The sequence below is a fragment of the Protopterus annectens genome, chromosome 5.part0 (genome assembly GCF_019279795.1).
Source record: "Protopterus annectens isolate FY-2018-M chromosome 5.part0, PAN1.0, whole genome shotgun sequence".
Lineage (NCBI taxonomy): Eukaryota > Metazoa > Chordata > Ceratodontiformes > Protopteridae > Protopterus > Protopterus annectens.
Genome location: NC_056735.1, coordinates 281,623,135 through 281,640,446, shown reverse-complemented (window position 1 = coordinate 281,640,446; position 17,312 = coordinate 281,623,135). Strand labels below are relative to the sequence as shown.

At 37.8% G+C, this 17,312-nt stretch overlaps 1 protein-coding gene across 10 annotated transcripts in view; it reads right to left on the bottom strand.

Moving 5' to 3' along the window:
* The window catches only part of MAP7D2 (MAP7 domain containing 2), a 1,271,501-nt gene that overhangs the window by 63,288 nt on the left and 1,190,901 nt on the right, over positions 1 to 17,312 (bottom strand). For all 10 annotated transcript variants that reach the window (XM_044072255.1, XM_044072256.1, XM_044072253.1 and 7 more), the window contains one exon: positions 1,623 to 1,707. In XM_044072255.1, coding sequence (XP_043928190.1) covers positions 1,623 to 1,707 — 85 coding nt within the window. The remainder of the gene's footprint in view (positions 1 to 1,622; positions 1,708 to 17,312) is intronic.

The window sequence follows — 17,312 nt, the reverse complement described above, 5'->3', positions numbered from 1 at the left end:
ATGTGTGTCTTGAGATAGGGCCATAAAAAGGACAAAAAAGTTAACCTACCCATTATGGCTCTCTGAATAATGCCACCTGGTGATGGGAAATAAATAGTTTGTTTTTACCAAAGGGGTTGACTTCTGTATGTTTTACTAAACGACAACTGCAACCTTTTCTCAGCCTGTCATAGTTCTCCTCTGAAAACAATTACATTTGCTTCAGCATAGAACCACTTTTCTACAGTTCATCTGAACACATTATCATAAAGTATGACCTAGAAAAATTGCCCAGAACTGTAATCATGATGCTGCCAGGAATGGCACTCCTTTTCCTGGGTAAAATACAGACACCAGTGACTGGCAGTTACTGATTAACTCTCTATCAATAAACATACTGACTAAACTCATTTGCTTTCCAAATCAGGCTGAGGACTTGACCATCAGTACAAAGTTTAAACTTTAATGGTGCTCCACTGACCAACACATAGGCTGCTGACGTTGAGTTTTCTAATCATGACATACAGAGGAAAGATTCCTCAGATTACTTCTCTTATTTCTTGCAGGTTGAGTTGTTATGAGGAGTAAATCATAAACTGGCTTATGCTATATGCTTCAGGTACAGATCTGCACAATGTGTAAGAAATTAGCTGGCAACCCTTGCCAAGGTTGGTAACCTGAAAGTCAATAATGCAGAAACTAGGGTAGATACATTATGACATGCATTTAGCTTAAGATTAATAAGCATGCAACTGTACCATGCGCTTTCAGTGCACACACCTACAAAATAAACTGTGTGTGTGTATGCACACATGTGCATATTGTATTTTATTTTAAATACACACACACACACACACGCACATAGTACCAGCTATTTTATCATTTTTCTACCTTTCTCTACTATCTTCATCACATAGTTATCACTCCTCTATCACAGGTTCTAAGAACTCATTTAAATGTTATCAGATATAGCAGTGAAACTCACCACACTCACCTGCATCAGTATTTACCTTTACAAAGAAATAGAATGTATGACTTTTTGTACTATAAGCACAGTAGTCTGCATAGAAATCTACAAAATGTCTGTTTTATATGACACATTTTATGTGTCGACAATCTGATGAAAGAAGGACAGAAAACGTTATCATATCTAAGCAATGGTAGAATAATAATACGTGTTTATTAAAATAAGTAGAAATGCAGTTACATAAAAGACAATTGCATAAACAAAAGAGCATCATACAGTATTATATTGTATACAGGAGAGAAAGCAAGAAGGTAAATCATATCTAGCCTTTCATTACCATCACCAACCAACCAAGAGCAGCATCCAGCACCCAGAGCATTAGAACACAGGTTGCTGGTAGCACAGACGGATATCCTACACTTGTTCCAGTACAATGGTCAATAATTATCATACTGCTCTACAAAGAAGCTTTCTTCCACATTTTACTCTGTTCTCAAAACATAAAATCACCATACACATATTACATTAGGACATTTTAAAACAGCACCTTTTAAATAGCATACCACTGAGGAAACACCTCAAAGCAGATTCCATATTATCCTGATCTTTGATTCTTTTCAGAATACCAACAACCTTGCCACCCCGACAAGAGATGCTTACCACATGAAGTTCTTACCTGTTGCATCTGAGGAGGCAAGCGCAGACTCAGCATTTACTTCAGGTTGCCTTTCCAGCTTAGAATCGTCTTTAGAATCTTCCTTCTGGATAGAAGGTATATGAAAATTGGCTCAGTTAATGAACAATACCCTTCAGGATTGACAACATTCACTTCTGTACTCCGCAGTTATAAAAAATAGACCGGACTGTTTGCTGTGTAAGATGTTAGAAAAAGTAGGGATGGTGAAGAAAATACCATTGTTAAAAATTTCAGGAGGTTGAGAAATGCAGAGGCAACAGAGACACTATTTCTCATACAGCTGGGAAAATAAAATAGACTTGACATGGGGCTAATAAGCAATCCTGTCAAAACAGCTAAACAAAGGTTTACAAATAAAAAAATAAGATTAAGTATGTGTGTGTGTGTGTGTGTGTGTGTGTGTGTGTGTGTGTGTCTGTGTGTGTGTCTGTGTATATATCTACAGATACCATTGTTTTTGCCTCAGCATGCATTTATCATGTGCCGCTGTTTTTGGTAATTTTTGCCACTGGTGAAAGTGGTTGCATTATTCAACTTTAATGTAGTTAAGGAATTTTCCTCTTCACCGCAGTTGTTTCACTGTGGAGTCAATATATTTAACTAGAGTGGTAGTGTTTGAAGCACTCCACGTAAAAGCTAAGATTTTGAGTTGTTTTACGTGACTGCAAATGTAAGAGGTTTATTTACATTTGTGAACACTTTGTTTAGATCTTTATGTGTTTCTCTTGTACTGATTGTCGATGAAGCTGTTTGATGTATTTTCTGTTGAGCAGAGTTGATCTGACATTTTAAGTAATATACTCAAATATGTACGTGTGTGTGTGTGTGTGTGTGTGTGTGTGTGTGTGTGTGTGTGTGTGTGTGTACATACATACATACCTACATATACATATCATGCAGAATCGTCACTGGTAAAACATACCAATGTATGAAACACAAATGAACAACCACAAAAGAGCAAAAACACATACGTGTAACACACTAATTGAGAGCATCGCTAAACACTGATAACTTCTCTTCCACTATCAGTAAATACCTGCTACAAAACCCAGATCAAGTATCGTCTGAATAGCGGTACAATTAGAGGAAAGGGTTTTTAGTAATGAAATTTGTAGGGTAAGGAATAGGGGCAGGGATAATGGTTAGGGTTAGCACATAAGAGTATGGAAGGCATGAGGACTGTGCAGCTGATCAACAGTGCCAGAGGGAGACCTCTGGCAAGAAGAGACTTAAGACTTTTTAACAGCTTAAGTTGCAAGATGACAACATTTGTGGTGGTTTTAACAGGCCTGTGTAAGTTAAGAGAAGAATCTAGATAAATGCCCAGATACCAATATGAATCAAGGAGAGTGATGACAGTACTTCAGGAGTCAATAATTTTCAAATGTGAGGCTAGAGAAATTTCCGAGTATCAGTAAAAAGCATGATATTTAATTAATATGTACATATTGATCCAAATACAAACATAACTAAAGTCCTTTTGAAGTGAGGAGACTTATGATCCTATCACTGCAGAAGGGTTTGATGCACACACACCACAGATGCACTGCCTACCATTCTAATCCATTGTGACATTACCTAACTCAAGACAAACTCATATGACTTTCTCCCTATTCTATTTTCTGAAATCTGATATCTCTCAAGTCAATAAATTCCTTAAGACAAGCAGGTGTTGATGTCCCTAGCCCAAACTCCTGAGAGTCTGCAACAGTTTGCTACCCGGTTTTGCCATTTCCAAGCTCTGTCTCCAAGTAAGCATTTCATCACCTTCTATGGAAAAAAACCCACATTGGAATTACTATTCCCAAAAAATATGTAGACTCAGGAACAGTGAAACTGCTTCATCAGATGTCATAAAATGCACAATTGAACTGCCATAAATAATTAAATCAGTTTAAAGGCTACCAATCAAAAACATCCAAAAACTTAAAGTGACAACACATAATTAAAGCTTTTACTTGAAAATGACATAGTAAAACAACAAACATAAGTGAAAAACATTCCAACAATTGTAAAATACACATATATATATATATATAGATATATATATTTTTTGTGTGTCTTTTGGCTTATCCCGGTTAAGGGTTGCCACAGTGGAACTCCGGTCCGCTAATGTATGGCAGTGGATTTTTACGTGCCGAGTTACCAGCCCTGATGCACAACCTTCAACGAAGGCACGCCTGTTCACGCATGCCTCCACACAGAAGACGTTCTAGCTGAGAATCGAATGCAATATGTGGACCTTGTCATTGAGTCTATGTCCAAAATCACCCTTAAGCCTAATCATCCATTTAGCTTCCAACTACTCAGTGTGGTTCCTCACATTACTACCATGCTTACCCTCAAATACCCTACCAATGGTTTAAAACAAAGTTATGCTAGACTGTAGTGTCCTTAAGATGTTTAGCTAAGGCATTATTTAATGTGCCATTGCTGATGTGGTATAAATGTTCTCTTATTCTCTTTCTTAAAGCCCTATCTGCTTTACCTACACAGAACTTTTTACAGACTTCACAGTGAGCCAAATAAACAATATGCATGGACTCACACGTGGCAGCAATACTAAAGACATATTCTTTATTTTGATCAGGATGTAGAAAGACCCCTGTACTGTCTATATATTTGCAAACATTACATTTCCCACATAATTTGGTATAACTCAGGTCACTGGGACTTATGTACTTCTTAGGGTAACATAGTTGTCTCTTCAAGATCTCATATTTTTAAACATGAACCCTGGCTGTTCACCCACTAATTCCTTTATCGCATCGCCTGTAACTAAAACCGGCCAAAACTTCCTAAAGACTTGTGTATAGCGACCAACATCACAGCAGTAATTTAATGGTAGTTTCAAGTGATTTCTCTTAGATTTGCTTGAATTATCACCCAAACTTAAATGAATGTTCGAAAAATATAGCCTAGCTCTATCTTCTCTTAATCTTACTACCTCTTCCATAGTGTGATACGCATCATGTTCATAGTATCCTCTCTCTGCAAATGACCTAGCCAAGTCTTTAGTTTGGCTCTGAAAATCAGCATCACTAACACTGAGCCTGGTGGCCCTAAATACCTGTATTTTAACCACATTTTTAAAAATATGTGGTAGATGTTTGCTATCCCGAAAAAGGAGGTGATTACAGTGACAAGGTTTTCTGTAAAGCTTTGTAGAAATTCCACCTTCTTCATTAATTATGACCCTCACATCTAAAAATCTATACTTTTGTCTGAATATGTACAGGAAAAATTAAGATAAGAAGTACTAGAATTGATATAATTGTCAAAAGCATGAAACTGCTCCAAACTGCTGCCCCAATTTAAAAAGATACAAAAAGTAACAAACAAGTGAAAACAAAAACCAGAAGACAAAATTACCCTGTACTTGTGAACGCCAAGGGAATTCTTGTATAGTCCACACTTGTAAATTCTCCACACTCAAATGGCTGCTGTAGGCAGAATCCAGGATAAAATCAGTTATGTTAGATGCTAAATAAATGTCCACAAAGAGGTCCTATGTGACAAAATATCCATATGAATCAAGTAGTAAAAAAGATTTCTCCAAAAGCTTTATTGAACCAATACTGTGAAGCGCTTTTCGTCCCACTAGTAGTGGGACTTCTTCAGACAAACAGATTCTGACAACAACCAAGGTTTAAATACTGGTTTTGGCGTCAAAATGGTGCCGTTGCTAGGTTACAGTTCTGTGCTTCAATTAGTTAAAGGTATAGTGTCCTAACAACTAATGAGATGATTCTATGAATGAATTTAAAACAAAATCAACAAAACTTCAGAACCATTGAAAAGATTAAAAGCATCGCAAAGATGTCATTATTACAGTATCTAAATAAATACTAAATATAAAACAAATATAATATATAAAGTATATATGGTAGTACAAGTCACATCTATATTTATTTATTTATTTATTTATTTTATTTTACATTTGTTAACCGGGAAATTCCGACTGGACCAGGTCCATTTTCAGCGGAGGCCCGGGGAGAAAAGCTCCAACATCAAGTTATACAAATACAGCACATCCAGCATAATACACAAAACAGGTTACATCATGTATGCTGAGCATAGTAATATAACAAGAATTAATAAAAACACTCCAGGTAAAAGATATAGAACATGGGTAAAAAGACAATGTCAGTCATACTTTGGTAAGAAAAGAAAATATATCAAGTAAGATTCTACAGTTAAAAGTACCCTTTCAGATGACCAAGCCTACAGGGGATCAGAGCTCCAGCATGTGATCAAAGAAATTGGGGAATTAATAGTAGTATGGGTAGGGTTATGTGATACAAGGGCATAACCATGTACTAAGAAGGTGCGATTTGAGGGAGTTTTTGAATATGGATGTGGAGGGGGCAGTGGACACAGATAGGGGAAGAGAGTTCCAATTTCTGGCAACGGTGTGGGAGTAGAGTGCTTTCCCTGCATTATTGTTAGCCTTGGTGATGGAGAGGAGAGATTTTTTACTGGATCTTAGGTATCGGTTTGTAGTATAGACAGTAAGTAGGTTGGATAATGAGGGTTTTTTTTCAGGATATTTGAGAATATTGTAGGCTGTGCCCAGCTGGTGATAGTTAAGTAGCTGTGGTAGCTCAAGCCATTTTAGTTCTTTTAGTGCAGCACAGTGATGGGTTCTATAGGTTGAGTTAGTAGCAAACTTGGCTATTTTATTGTAGCATGATTCTAGTTTGTCTAGGTCACATTGTCTGATTTGGGTAAAGATTGGTGCTGCGTATAATAGAGTTGAAAGGAGGTGGCTTTGTGCAAGAGTGACTCTTGCTTTTTGTGAGAGAAAGGACTTATGCCTGTATAGGGAGCCTAGTTTTTGTGTACTAGTTTTATGGTATGTGAGATGTGAACATCAAAGTGGAGATTATTGTCTATTTCAATGCCCAGAAGTTTGGTGTGGTTAGAAGGGGAGATGGTGGTGCCGTCATTAGAGGTTATGGTAAAGGAGAGGGTTTTTATCTATTAGGGGTAAATAGTAGCAGTTTTGTCTTTTTGGGATTTAGAATTAGTTGGATCCCAGATATCCATTTTTCTACTGAGATAAAGGTATCTTGAGTGAGTGTACGTAGGGTGGTGGGAGATGAGGCGGAGCAGATCAGAGTTGAATCATCTGCATATTGTATGAGTGTGGCATGTTGTGTAGAGCATTTGAGGTTATTTGTGAAAATAGAGAACAACAGCGGGCAAAGTATAGAGCCCTGTGGGACACCTATGGTGGCTGGGAGTTGTGTAGACAGAGTTCCTTTCCACTGGACTGATTGTTGCCTGTCAGACAAGTAGCTTCTGAACCAGGCTATAGTAGAGGAAGTGAAGGATAATGATGTTAGTGAGTCTAGCAGAATGGAGTGGGAGACCATATCAAATGCTTTTGAGAGGTCTAGGAAAATGGCTGATACATATTTGTTATCATTCCTGTGAAGGTTTATATAATTAGTGAAAGATAAAAGGGCTGTGGTAGTGCTGTGATGTGGACGGAAACCGTGTTGTGTGGTAGATAGTAGATTGTGTGTGTGTTAAGAAATGTCATCACTTGCAAGTGGATGCATTTCTCAAGAATTTTGGATAAGGGGCAAAGGATGGCAATAGGTCGGTAGTTGGAGAATTCATAAGAATTACCTCCTTTATGGAGAGTAATGATGCAAGATACTTTCCAGAGTTTGGGTATGTAGGATTCTAGTATGGAGCGGTTGATAAAGATGGAGACAGGATATGATAAGGAGTCACTAGCCATTTTTAGGTATGCAGCAGGTATGTTATCAGCTGCTAGTGTGGTTGGCTTTAGTTTTAGGAGGAGTTTTTTGATAGTTGAGGTGGGCACTGGTGATAGGCTGAAAGAGGGGGTGGTGTGGAATAGGTTATGTTGTGACTGAGGTAGACTGTTTTTGGTTATTTGACTGGACAGGGCTAAGATGGATTTAGTAAAATGGTTATTAAATTGAGAAGCTATGTCTAGGGTATTGTTAGTAGAGATGGGTGCTGGGGTTGTGGTTTTGCCTGGCTTTAGTAGGGAGTTAATGGCATGCCAGAATTTTTGTGGACTATTTGAATATTTCCTTTGGGCGCTAAGAAAATAGTTTTGTTTGTTTATTTTGGATTCAGCCTTGGCCTTGTTTCTAAGCTGTTGATAGTATTGTCTGGAGCTAGGGGTTTTGTCAGTTTTCCAGATTTTCCAGGCTTTATCTCTAGCTTTTAGTAAGGCTCTGGTGTCTCTATTTAGCCAGGGTGCATAGTTGGCTTTAACTCTGATCTTTCTGCTGGGAGCTAGACTATTAAGGATGTTAGAGAAGGTTGTATTGAAGTAGTCTACTGCCTGGTCTAACCCGAGTGTCCGTAGTGGTTCCCAGTTGCAGTGGCTTAGGACAGTATTTAGGTATCGTGGGGTAAGGTTACGGTCATCTTGTACAAATTTGTAGACTACTGGTTTGGGGTGATTGGAGTGTTTCTGGAGTAGGAAGGTGGGGAGATGATCACTTAAGTCATCTGGGAGGCAGCCTACTGTATAGTTTTGTTTGGGATAGTTGGTTAGCGTCCAGTCCAGTATGGATTCTCTCTTTGTTTTCTCATCTATTCTAGTTGGTTCTTTAATTAGTTGAGAGAACCCATATAGATTGATATGTGTAGAGGGGCTGCTGGAGTTACAGGTTGCCCAGTCAGTGTTAAGATCTCCTAGTAGGATCATTTCCTGAGGTAGATTGTCCTTTGTCCAGTGTAGGATGTCTTCTATTATGAGCGAGTTGTTGCCTGGAGGTATATAGCAGCATATTATATTAATCTTCTTGGTGTTTCTTATGGATAGGACAGAAAACAGGACTTCAGCAGTTTGAAAAGTGGGTGGTGTGGTGTGCAGGAGCTGGAGGTTAAGGGTGTTTTTAAAGAGAATGGCTACTCCTCCTCCTTTCCTGTTTGTTCTATCAGATCTAAGTGTATTATACCCTGGGGGAAGAAAGACTTCATCTTGGATACTGGGTGTAAGCCAGGTTTCTGTAATGGCGAGTATATCAGGGTTGTAGTGGGCTATGAATGCATGTAGGTCTGTTAGCTTATTGGTAATACTTCTTATGTTGAGATTTAGGATTAGCAGGTCAGATGTTTGTCTAGCTGAGAGGGACCTGGATTTGGGTGAATGTCACCAGAGGTTAGCAGAATTTGTAGGAGTGTCAGTATGTGTTTTTAATATTAATTGTTTGCGAGCTTGGTCTATGAGAGTTTTTCTTAGTGTGATGAGATGGTGTAATTTTTGTTAGTGAGTAATATGTAGTTGTAAGATTTATGATTGTAGGGCAGATGTAGAAGTCTGAGTGGGTTTGAGAGGGTGGGCTAGTGTGGGTAGTGTGATAGCAGTTGTGCAACGGTAGATCTGTTTGTAAGGAAGTTAGGAAGGTTAGCGATAGTAGAGCTAGTGATAGGGATGTGAGTGTGGGTAACATGATACTACTTTGAGTGACAAGTACAACTAGGATTCCTGGTTGGTTGTGTGTGAGGGTAGAGTTGTGTTGCCTGGGAATGTGTTTTGGGAGTGGGATCAGTGTGGGATGTAATTGGATTGGGGGTGGGGGAGGTAGGATGAGTGGGTTGGGCTAGTTGTTAGGGAATTAGGGGTTGGACTACTGGTCAGGTGATTAGGGGTTAGAATAAAAGTAGAAGTAGTGGGGGCGGGTGGGAATAGGGGGCAGGGAGGGGAGCGGAGCAAGCCCGAGCGCAGCGAGGGTGAGCAAAGTGGGCTAACACCGACTCTAAGTATTTCTTTAGGCTTTGGTAAGTATGTAATGTTAGCTTAAATTGTAATATGTTCAACTGAAATTTTAACTGTAATTTAATATGCTTGCACGAAGTTATAGACTATGTTATGGGCACAGAGTATAATTTTCTGACATTCTTAAAAGGATATAGAATTAAAGCTGGGGTTAGTTACGGATGAAACAGGAGAGGAAATGAAATGCTCTTTTATAGATTTGAGTATTTCTCAAAAGAAACTTGACTTTAGTTGGGGGGGGGGCACTAACTGGAGAGCAATATACAACTGTTTAGTCCTGGTGATGTACTCATCAGTACAGAGGTTTGACTAATGAACTATACAGCAGAAATGTACTAATACACTCACTAACATTTGTTTAAGTTAATGCAGGTAAGGTATTTTACTGTCTAGACACTTGGAAGTTAAGCACCTACATTAGTATTTAGTCTCTTTAGTTGCAGGACAAGTGTCTGTGGGTGCCCAGTGCTCAAGAGAAAACTGAAATTTCTACTGCTTGATATGGGGGCAGAGACCTGCTTGACCTGAAGGATGGTTTGGATTAATTAGTATTTAGTCTCTTTAGTTGCAGGACAAGTGTCTGTGGGTGCCCAGTGCTCAAGAGAAAAAACTGAAATTTCTACTGCTTGATATGGGGGGCAGAGACCTGCTTGACCTGAAAGATGGTTTGGATTAATTAGTATTTAGTCTCTTTAGTTGCAGGACAAGTGTCTGTGGGTGCCCAGTGCTCAAGAGAAAAAAATGAAATTTCTACTGCTTGATATGGGGGGCAGAGACCTACTTGACCTGAAGGATGGTTTGGATTACTTGAATGCAAAACCTTACAGTAGGATGATTACACACCAAGGGAGACAAACAGCTGCTGTTGGATTTGAAACAAAAAAAAACAAAAAAATATATATATTACTACATGTTTCAGACTAAGGAATGAGTTGTAATAAACAAAAACCAGTATGTACACAAGTTACTCAACTTGAGCACTGAATACATATATAAATACATCACATCAAAGAGTCGAGTGGTTACAAAAAAGAAAGAACGTTGTTGTGGGAAATTGCTATTGAAAGATGGTACAAAGTCACATTAGAACTACAAAAGTCTGGTCAGAATCCCACCTAAAACACAAACCTAACTACAAAGTCTAACAAAAATCATAAATATATGTTCAGGATATACAGTGACACCTGAACAAAGAACTATTAAATAGTGCAATTAATGTAGCCAGGTCATGTAGAAAGCATGTGTATTGTAATTGTAAAAGAAATATGCTAAAAATATATATGCTAAAATGTAAACGATAAATTAAAATCAAACAGCAACTAATAAACCTATATAAAGGTAAATTGCAAGGTTACTAAGGACAAATTACTCCATAAGTGCGCGGTTGAAGCACAGAACTGTAACCTAGCAATGGCACCTTTTTGGCGCCAAAACCAGTATTTAAACCTACATAACTGATTTTATCCTGGATTCTGCCTACAGCAGCCATTTGAGTGTGGAGAATTTACAAGTGTGGACTATACAAGAATTCCCTTGGCATTCACAAGTACAGGGTAATTTTGTCTTCTGGTTTTTGTTTTCACCAATTTAAAAAGATGTCATCAACAACTCTCCAACAAAAAATTATCAACCTACTAAAAGGTCCATTAATAATATGCTCAAGCTCTCAAACAGCTTTCACCATGTTGGCATAGCTATTGGCACAATAAGTGCCCATAGCTACATCATTCTTCTGCCAATAATAGGCATCATTAAACAAAAAAAATTGTTCTCTAAAACAAGTCTCAAAAAAGTACAATATAAATCAACTTTATCAGCAGTAACATCCGTGTATTCACTTAAATATTGTCAGATGTTATTAGGTCCTGCTTCATTGGGAATAACTGTAAAGAGTGACCTAACTTCAAAACTAACCAATAACAAATTGGTAACAAAAATATGACTATTCGTATTAAAAAAGACAAATCTTGCAAAAAGTTCTATTGTCCTTCAAAATATACATATTAGAATTTAAAAACGGTCTGAATGTTTTTTCAATAAATTACACTGCGGTGATGGTGCTGCGGTAGCATTGTCGTCTCACAGTAAGACGTTATCCTGTTCGATTCTCAGCTAGAGCATCTTCTGTGTGGAGACATGTGTGAATGGGCGTACCTTCGTTGAAGGTTGTGCGTCAGAGCTGGCAACTCAGCATGTGAAAGTCTACTGCCAATCATTAGCGGACCGGAGTTCCGCTGTGGTGACCCCTAACCGGGAAAAGCCAAAAGACACAACAACAACAGACATGGGCTCGGTGCACCATTGACATCCAGACACAATAGGACATAACAGTGGGTGAACCAGATCCGTGTGCAATTTGGGAAGGCCATGAATAATTTGTGTAAGCAGTTTCTCTACCATTAAACAAAGGCTTATCAATAATTTTGTTAGTGAGCACAGACTTTAACTTAGACTGAACAGTAAAAATCATATAATTGACAGATTTCTTGGTGACTTTACTATAAAAACTAATGTCAGCCAATAATAAACCCATTTCTGTCTCATACCAAGAAGTATCTAAAACAACAATTGCTCCATCTTTGTCTGCTCATGTAATTATAATGTCCATTGCATAGGTAGTTGTTATATACATGTACATTTTTTATGTGTTTGTGTTTTTTATATTTTTAGATTATATTTATTATATATATATATATATATATATATATATATATATGTGTGTGTGTGTGTGTGTGTGTATGTATATTTCAATTGTTGGAATGTTTTTCACTTATGTTTGTTGTTTTACTATGTCATTTTCATTTAAAAGTTTTAATTATGTGTTGTCACTTTAAGTTTTGGATGTCTTTGATTGGTAGGCTTTAAAATGATTTCATCATTTATGAGCAGTTTGATTGTGCATTTTATGACATCTGATGAAGCAGTTTCACTGTGAAAGCACTTATAGCTTTTGCTGGCAATAAAGGTGGATTATACTGGATTCATCAGCTGTTCCTGAGTCTACATATTTGTTGGGGGATTGTCTGCTGTTTTATCTTTATTTATGGACTGGAACATTGGTGGTATTTAGTGTTTTTTTCTTGACATTGTAATTACTCTTCCTAAGTCTCTGAATATGAAAAAAGGGACAGAATGGCTCTTTTCCATTTAGGGGATGCATAGCTCATATCCTTAGTGAAACTAGTGAGGTGATGGGGAGGAAATAAGGGATGTACTTGGCAGGTCCTGAGGGGGACACAAAGAAAAAACAAAACAAATAACTCATTGCTATGACAGTTAGAAAAAGTACCCCCAACATTAAAAATTTGAATACAGAGAGATCTTATGGTACTTTCCATAGTGAGGAATCTTCTCCAGCCACTCACAATAGACATGCTTTAACTGGCAACACTATTTTAATTTTAAGCATTTAGTGTTCATGTTTTGTGGGAAAGAACTTGGCAACTTTCTGTAAACTGTCAATTGTCATTCTCTGTACCACAGAGTTACAATATTAACACACATTCCAGAAGAGTAGTTTAGATACTACTGTTCTCATGACAGCCATGGACATTAAGGAGCAGCTAAGACAGGTGAACATTAAACTGATCTAACTTACAGAAGAGAAGATATACCAAGAGTTAATGAGACAGTTTTGTTACGTGAATAACACAATGATATTTAGTGTTGGAAGAAGAATATGTGTTCAAGGATCACGTTCAAGAACTTTAAGCAAAGATAGCAGTATCTGTGATCAAATTAATAGAACTGGAGGAAAAGACAAATAGAAAAAAATATGTCTGACTGGAGTGCCAGAAAAAGATTTCAGACTGTTTATTATATGTACAACACAAACTAGTTGAATGTTCAGATATATCAACTGGTTGTATTAAGTCAGAATGTGGTTACAGAATGATTTTGTCATATCTGGCACTATTAGGTGGTTTACCAGGAGACATACTGGTGAAATTTTAATCACGGTATGTTAAAGGGCATATTTTATCACAACTTTGTAGGCCTGGCAGAATCTGTTATACACCTAACAGGAGAGTCTTTTTCCAAATGACTTCACTTCAAATGGTGGAAAAATAATCTCAATTCTGCAAAGCAAAGAGGGAGTGTACAAGGAGGAATTTGAGGCTTTTACTGGCTTAACTAGTGGTTTTGAAATGTTTTTTTTAACTAGTATATCAACACTATTGAATTCAGCACTGGTTATAGATAAAGTACTGCAGTTTGATATGATGAAAGAGAAAAGTGAAATGATACAGTGTTTTCATGAAGGAAACCTGTTGTTTGGGTAGCTATCTGTCACAAACATCACAGTGGTACTGCTGAAGTGAATTACTTAACAGTCTTGACAGGAACATTTTAGAATATTTTTTACTGCATTTATTTTTAGTTTCATTTATTTTTAAATTAAGGTTAATATGATCCTTATGACTTTTAGCTTTACAATAACCATTGCAGCTAATTTGCTATGCTATACAATTTGTTTATCACTGACTGTAAATATAACCATGTGTTGTATATAATTTGTAGTTACAAACTGTAAACATTTGAAGTAGCTGAATCTTTTTAAGGGAAAATTATTTGTGTGAAATTATGTATGGCTGCATTGTATCCTGGGGAGTTTGGGATAAAATGCCAGCCAATGAGAGTACAGTTGTGTAAGATAACTTTCCATAAGAGTAGATGTTAAAATAAATCACTGTTGCAGTAGCCACAACTCTACTGGAAGCATCCTACTACAAATAATGTCCAGTCTACAAAGCTTCAGCCTCCTTCCTTGAACACCGTACATCTAACCTTAGCATGAGAGTAGGTGTTCACGCTGTTATAAGTAGAATGTGTGGGAGTACCAAAACTCAGAGCTTTCTCGCACTAAATTGGGAGGTTGAAGTCTAAAGCTCTAAGGAAGTCATGTTATAAAAGCAAAAGGAAAAAAGGAGAGCCCACTCTGGCCAGGGGAAGGGCATAAAAGGAGATAGAGAGAGGATGCTATTATTGCAACAGTGATCTACTCAAACATGTACTGTTATGGTACGTTAACTTACATAAATGTACTATGTTCTTCATTAGATCACTGTTATAGTAGCCATAACTCTATAGGATGATTGCCAAAGTTCAGGAAGAAAGGGTGGATGGCAAAGGGTCAGAGTCTTGGATTTGCTAACAAAATCAGCCCTCCCTCTGGAAATTGAGTAATGCTTCTACTGTTCAATAAAAGTGTGGGCTGAAGAACAAGAAGCTGCTTCTAGAACAGATCTAGAATCCATCCTTCCCAAAAGGCCTCTGAAGTGACTACAGTTTGGTAGAATGAACCTTGATATTCTAGAGGGATTTTTGCAATAGTTTGAATACAAAACTGAATAGTCTGATACAGCTATCTACAGAAAGTTTTTTTAGATACTGGTTACCATCACAGGAAACAAACTGTTGGCTAGATTTTCTAAAATATTTAGTTTTGACCAAGTAATATCTTAGCCTGTGGATATCCACATTATGGAGAATAATTTCTCCCCTGTTCACTGGATGAGGGTAGAACACACAGTGATGAATAATCTGGTTAAGGGTAAATTCAGAGACAACCTTAGGCATAAAAGAAGGGTTAGTTCTAAGGCTCAACCTTTCCTTATGAGAAATCATAAAAGTTGAGTATACATAAGGGCCTAATATTCAGATTTTCTCAAAGTAGATGTCATAGCAATAAGCAATCTTCCAAGTCAGAAGTTTCAGAGAAGAATTGGCTGCAGGATCAAAAAGAGACAGAGTTAACTTCTCCAGAATGAAGTTCAGGTCTCAGGAAATTGTTACTCTTTTTCTAGGGCATTCCTATACTACAGCTAAATAACAGCAGCTCTGAAGGCAGTGTCAATAGCATTATAAGCACACTTATTAAAGTGCTTAGTGAATTGGGAAGAAGAATTATTTATTTTAAGCAGATTAGATTTAAACTCTGAATATGGAGGTTAGCCAAAGACTGTTGAAAGCTAGAATCAGAGGGGCTGCAGCCAACTGACATAGAGTATCAGGTGTAGTCTATGACAGCAGAATGCCAAAGAAGCTGAAAAGTAAGGTGTACAAAACAGTAGTGCGACCAGTACTACTGCATGGTACAGAAACCTGGACAGTAAAAGCAGAACAGTTGAAGAAGTTAGAGGTGATGGAAATGAAGTGCCTGAGAAAGGTGATAGGATACACACTGTGGGACAGACGAAGAAATGAGGACATAAGATCAGAAGCCAAAGTAGCTCCAATTGCAGAAAAGATCAAAGAGAACAGATTACGGTGGTTTGGGAACATGAGTAGAAAAGCAGCAGACAATCTGGTGAGGAAGATTTGGGACAGACAGGAAGAAGGTAAGAGGAGGTGTGGACATCCAGCAAAGAGGTGGATGGATTGTGTGAAAGAAGATCTGCAACAGTCAAGCATGAGTGTTGAGGAAGGCAGGAGTGTGGCACTGAATCGAGAGATTCACGATACCCTGACCCCATGTAGAAAAATTAAAACAAAGGGGCTGCTGCTGCTGATGGTGATGATGTTGCATGCTTCATTAATTGATAAAAGGCATTTTAATGTGTGTATTTGACAATTTATTTTCCTGAAAGCCAAAGTGTAAGATATATAAATAGTTTTTCCAAAACTGTCAAGGACATGGCTATCATAATTATTTGGGATAGCACCGGCTGAAGAACATGTTTTAGTGCTTCTGTTACCAGCTACATAAATAATGGCAGGGTCTGCTATACGATGTTTGTAGACAAACTTATAAGAATCTGATACTCTAGCTGGTTTCTTTGGAGTACGGGGTTGAAAATATGGGGAAACAGATGCTGCAATGAAGACAGCCTCTAAAACAGCCAAGATGCATGGGATGGACACTGGCTTGGATGATTTCAAGTCATGGAGCTCATAATATCTCTTTTGTGAGTCTGATACCTTCTCTCCTTGCCACTTAAAAAAATCTTTAATTTTGGAGACACTATCTACAAAAGATGTTTCCTCATTTGATGAATTTAAGAAAAGAATATCCTCAGATTCTAACAGACAAGCAGGTGGAGAACAGATTTTTGAGTCAGAGTCCAACCTTTCCAATAGGAAAGATATCTTAGTCATACTCCAACTCTTCAGGATCAGAATCAGAAAAAAGCTTCTTTTTCTGAGGAAGTGGAACTCTCTTTCTTTTAACTGGATTGGACAAAGAAAAACTTAGAAGGAAGGCTGAATGGAAAGATGTCTTTAAATAAGCCTTGCATAAAATTAAACTACTCCTCTTGGGTCAATTTTTGGGCAGGGGAAGCAGGAGTAGGAAGTGTATGTCTCCCTCACCATCAGACAAGATGAAATGTAGTTCTCCCTTCCCAGAAAATTCTGTCCAATGAACACTCTGAAAGGACAAATCTGGTTCCTGGGCCACAGCAGATTCCAAAGGGGATGTCCCAGAGTGCCCAGAATGAGCAGACTGACAAGTCAATGGGTTGCTTAAGTGCCTCTACAAAGCTGTAAGTCTCAGATCACAGAAAAAAGGTAGAGATGCAGGATTCATTACTCACCTTTTTAATGACCTTATTTTTCTTTTTTGGCTGAAGGGGGATGTTAAATGCTCAGGAGCTGAACAACATGGTTGCTCACTCCAAACTTCGCAGACACTTATTTTCTAGAAAGATTTTGTGGGAACTGAGCCCAATCTTTGTCGTCTCTGGAGTAAAAGACAAATACATTTCACATGACCTTATGTCATCTTCAACACCCAAGCAAAAACACAACTGGCATGTCCTTATAAGGAATTTGTCTACCACAAGAACATTTGCCCTTTCTGACAGACATATGCAGTAATTATTAAAAGTTCTCTAAATGAGAAGGAATGTTCCACAGTGGGGTACTTATCTGCCTGAGACTGTTTCTGAAGCTGA